Source organism: Notothenia coriiceps, unplaced genomic scaffold, assembly GCF_000735185.1.
Source record: "Notothenia coriiceps isolate Sejong01 unplaced genomic scaffold, NC01 NC01_scaffold00000339, whole genome shotgun sequence".
NCBI lineage: Eukaryota > Metazoa > Chordata > Actinopteri > Perciformes > Nototheniidae > Notothenia > Notothenia coriiceps.
Genome location: NW_011333040.1, coordinates 2,736,079 through 2,739,326, shown reverse-complemented (window position 1 = coordinate 2,739,326; position 3,248 = coordinate 2,736,079). Strand labels below are relative to the sequence as shown.

Below are 3,248 nucleotides of genomic sequence, written 5' to 3'. Positions count from 1 at the left end.
GGTACTGGAGCTATCAGCCATTGGAGTGTTGCTTGTGGAAGACATTCTCAAGCAACCGTTTATCTGAACTAACGAAAACGGCCGATTTCGGCCTGGTGTGTCCGGGCCTTATGAGACAACCACGTTCAGATAAACTACATTGCATCTCAGAGGAAAACCACTACTTTGATTCAAGAATGATATCAGCTTTATCTGAATGGATTTAGAAGTTAAATATAAAACAAGAATTAATACATATAAACAGTGCAAAGGTTGAATTCTGTCCACCATATTATCGTCACCATGGTAGAGGGTTTTGTGATTTTAATTGGCATATTCCAGAGCAGCAGCAGTTTTTAGGGAAATTCACGTTGACAGCTGTCTCGTGTTTTTGATGCAGGTCGTTGTTCACTATGATCCTCTGTTGCTGTAAACTGTTACATGACCTACAGTAGGCTTTAAAATTATCAAATGAAATATTCCTGGGACTGCCACATGCCTCTGACCACCAACAGTAAATCGTTAAACCAGATTATTATTTACTATTAACTAATATTATTATTTTCCTGCGTCAACACTTCTTCATTTTTCACATCTGCTGATTTAAAAATGCAGAATCTGAAATTGTCACGTTTTTTTTGTGTTACCGTTGCGTAACATTTTTGAGATAAAAAATCTAATTTAACACAGCAGGGTAAATCAGACTTAAAAGTTTAAATTAATAAATATATGAACATAAATGTAAACAGCATTGGTATGCAGCAATTGATTACTGTAACTGTGTCAGACCCAAGATGCTGACATTGCACCTATATTAATGCAAGGAGTATTACATTAAGGACAATTAAATGTTTTTATTATTCAATTACCTTCATGTGTTATTGTTACATTTATCTGTTATTTATTATTCCATTTGAAAGTTAATATGTTACTGTATTAATCTACAATCATTGCTTTACCATAATAAATGGTAAAGCCCACTATTAAGAGAGTGAGACCAAAGCAATATTGTAACATCAGAAGGACCACAATAGTTAATGATCAGTGAAAATACCATTTTGAATTAAATATATTATATAATAACCCTAACAGGATAAAATCATGTATAAATAAGATATTATATTCACAAACGTGGTGAGATTAATCAGAATCCGGTTTATTGCTTTACACATATGAGAGATAAAAAGTAAGAAAAACAACCACAAAAAACAACCAATTATAAATGAATATATGAAATCTGGACAAAACTACTTACAGTATACTATAACAAAAATACTCAGAATAATAAAAATATGATTATAATGTATTATTCTTATACATTTTCTCTGTGCTTTTATTTAAGTAATTGGTGTGTAAGCTGAGATATACTTAGATACATGATTAAGGTGAGAATATTGTCCCCCATGGAGATGTGTTATATGTGCAATAACTATCCTGCACTCATTTGTGTAGGTATGCGGGTGTATGTATGAATGTTTACAAAAATGACAGTAAAAAAAAGAGCATACAAAAAAAAAAGAATAATAAAAATATGTGCAGTATTGTTAAGATGAGCTGTTCATGACAACACGGCACATATTTGATTCATTTGGCTCGGAGCCTACCTGTCGAAGGCCTTGACTCTCCCGAGCAGCTTCTTGTTGTTGCGGCAGTTGATGAGGACCTGCGTGTTGTTCTTCACGGACTGAGTGAGCACCGACAGAGGGCCGGTGTTGAACTCCTCTTCCTCGCGTTTCTGCAGCTCCTCGGGAGTCATCTCCGACTTGGGCTTTGTTAACAGACTCCTGATGAAAGACACACAAAACAACACCAATTAAAAAACTATCAGAAGATGGCACAACACTACATGAAATGAAAAACAATTAACTGTAATTAGCTCTAAATGGATTAATAAGTATTCTCTTGGTTTGCACTCATGTACATTTCCCAAAGATATTGAAGTGACTGTTATTTTGTATATATTGATTGTTGTGCTTTTATTTATATATAAATGTGTCTGTTGATTGTGTATATATAGGTATATACATATTTTTATTTTACTTTTTGTATTTGGGATTGTGGGAAACGGTATTTCGATCTCTGTGTCTGTACACACAAACTGAAAGATTGACAATAAAGTTGACTGACTTATTGTGGTGTCGACCTAGTTGTCTTAAATGCTGAAGGATCCTCTTGGCTGTTTATTTTTTTATTGTTACTGCTAATCTCATCATCATTGCGTCCTTTATTGTCTCTTGTCTGTACTAAATAAAAAAAACATACCAATCAATGTGTTGATAAAAAGCAGGGCTTGACATTAAGGGCTGCCCGATGGCCCGGGGCCATCTAGTATTTAGCTCGGGCAATGAAGCCTCACCTGCTGGTTGCCCGATCGGGCAATCTATTATGCCAGTATCATGCAGCTCGCGGATCCAGTAATGAGTGACCCGACAGTGAAACTAAACATATCTATAACTAGTTTAGGTAGTTTGAGAGGTGATTAAAATAGCTACGTGTGATATTCTAACCTGAAGTTGTGTGTTTTGTCCGGCTCACTGCTGCGTGTGATCATGGCAAGAGCTGGCGTGTCGACTCGTCAGCAGCAGCTGATCTCTTTTCCAGTTAGATTAGACTTCACTCGCGTTTAAATGTCCATATCGATCAAGAATCCAGCTAGTTCTAGCTAATGAATGACTACCTGCTTCATTAAAAGACACCTAAACAATAAGTGTCGCTATGCAACCGGGTGAAGGCCACACAGTTTAGGCAGCATTATGCATATTGTTACATGCCCAGCCGGAACCCCCGACGTCATTGAACAGATCAACGCACAATAACCATACAGGACATCTCTTTCTCCACATTAAGTGTTAGACAATTAGAATTGAATATTATTGTCTGTCACAAACTCTTCTGTCTGTCACATAAGTGGCGCACGCATTTTTCCAGGGCAATCTCTATTGGGCTTCCAGGGCCATCTGGTAATGTGAGGCTTACTGGCCCCAACAGGGCCATCTCCCAAATATCCTTACATGTCATGCACTGAAAGACGATGCTGAGAATTTGGGTCCTAGTTCAGAAACCATTTCCCCGTTTAATATTTACACACAAAAAAAAGGGTTATATTGGAATTAGAGTGGCTTATTACACCATTTGCTCATGATCTATTGATCAGTAGAAAAATCGTATGTATTATGATTGGGTCCCATTTGCTGCGTATGTTAGAGGAATGTGTTTCCTGGGATTTATTTTACATTTTTGACTTGGGGATTTCTGTTCCTTGGACCAAA

The 3,248-nt window shown here is 36.7% G+C and overlaps 1 protein-coding gene across 1 annotated transcript in view; it reads right to left on the bottom strand.

Annotated features, from left to right (window-relative positions):
• snrpd2 (small nuclear ribonucleoprotein D2 polypeptide) overlaps positions 1 to 1,777 on the bottom strand; it is a 3,003-nt gene extending 1,226 nt beyond the window's left edge. Inside the window, exon 1 of the mRNA XM_010767743.1 lies at positions 1,584 to 1,777. Within this exon, the coding sequence (XP_010766045.1) occupies positions 1,584 to 1,735 (152 nt within the window). The 5' untranslated portion in view covers positions 1,736 to 1,777. The remainder of the gene's footprint in view (positions 1 to 1,583) is intronic.
• Positions 1,778 to 3,248: the final 1,471 nt, after the last annotated feature.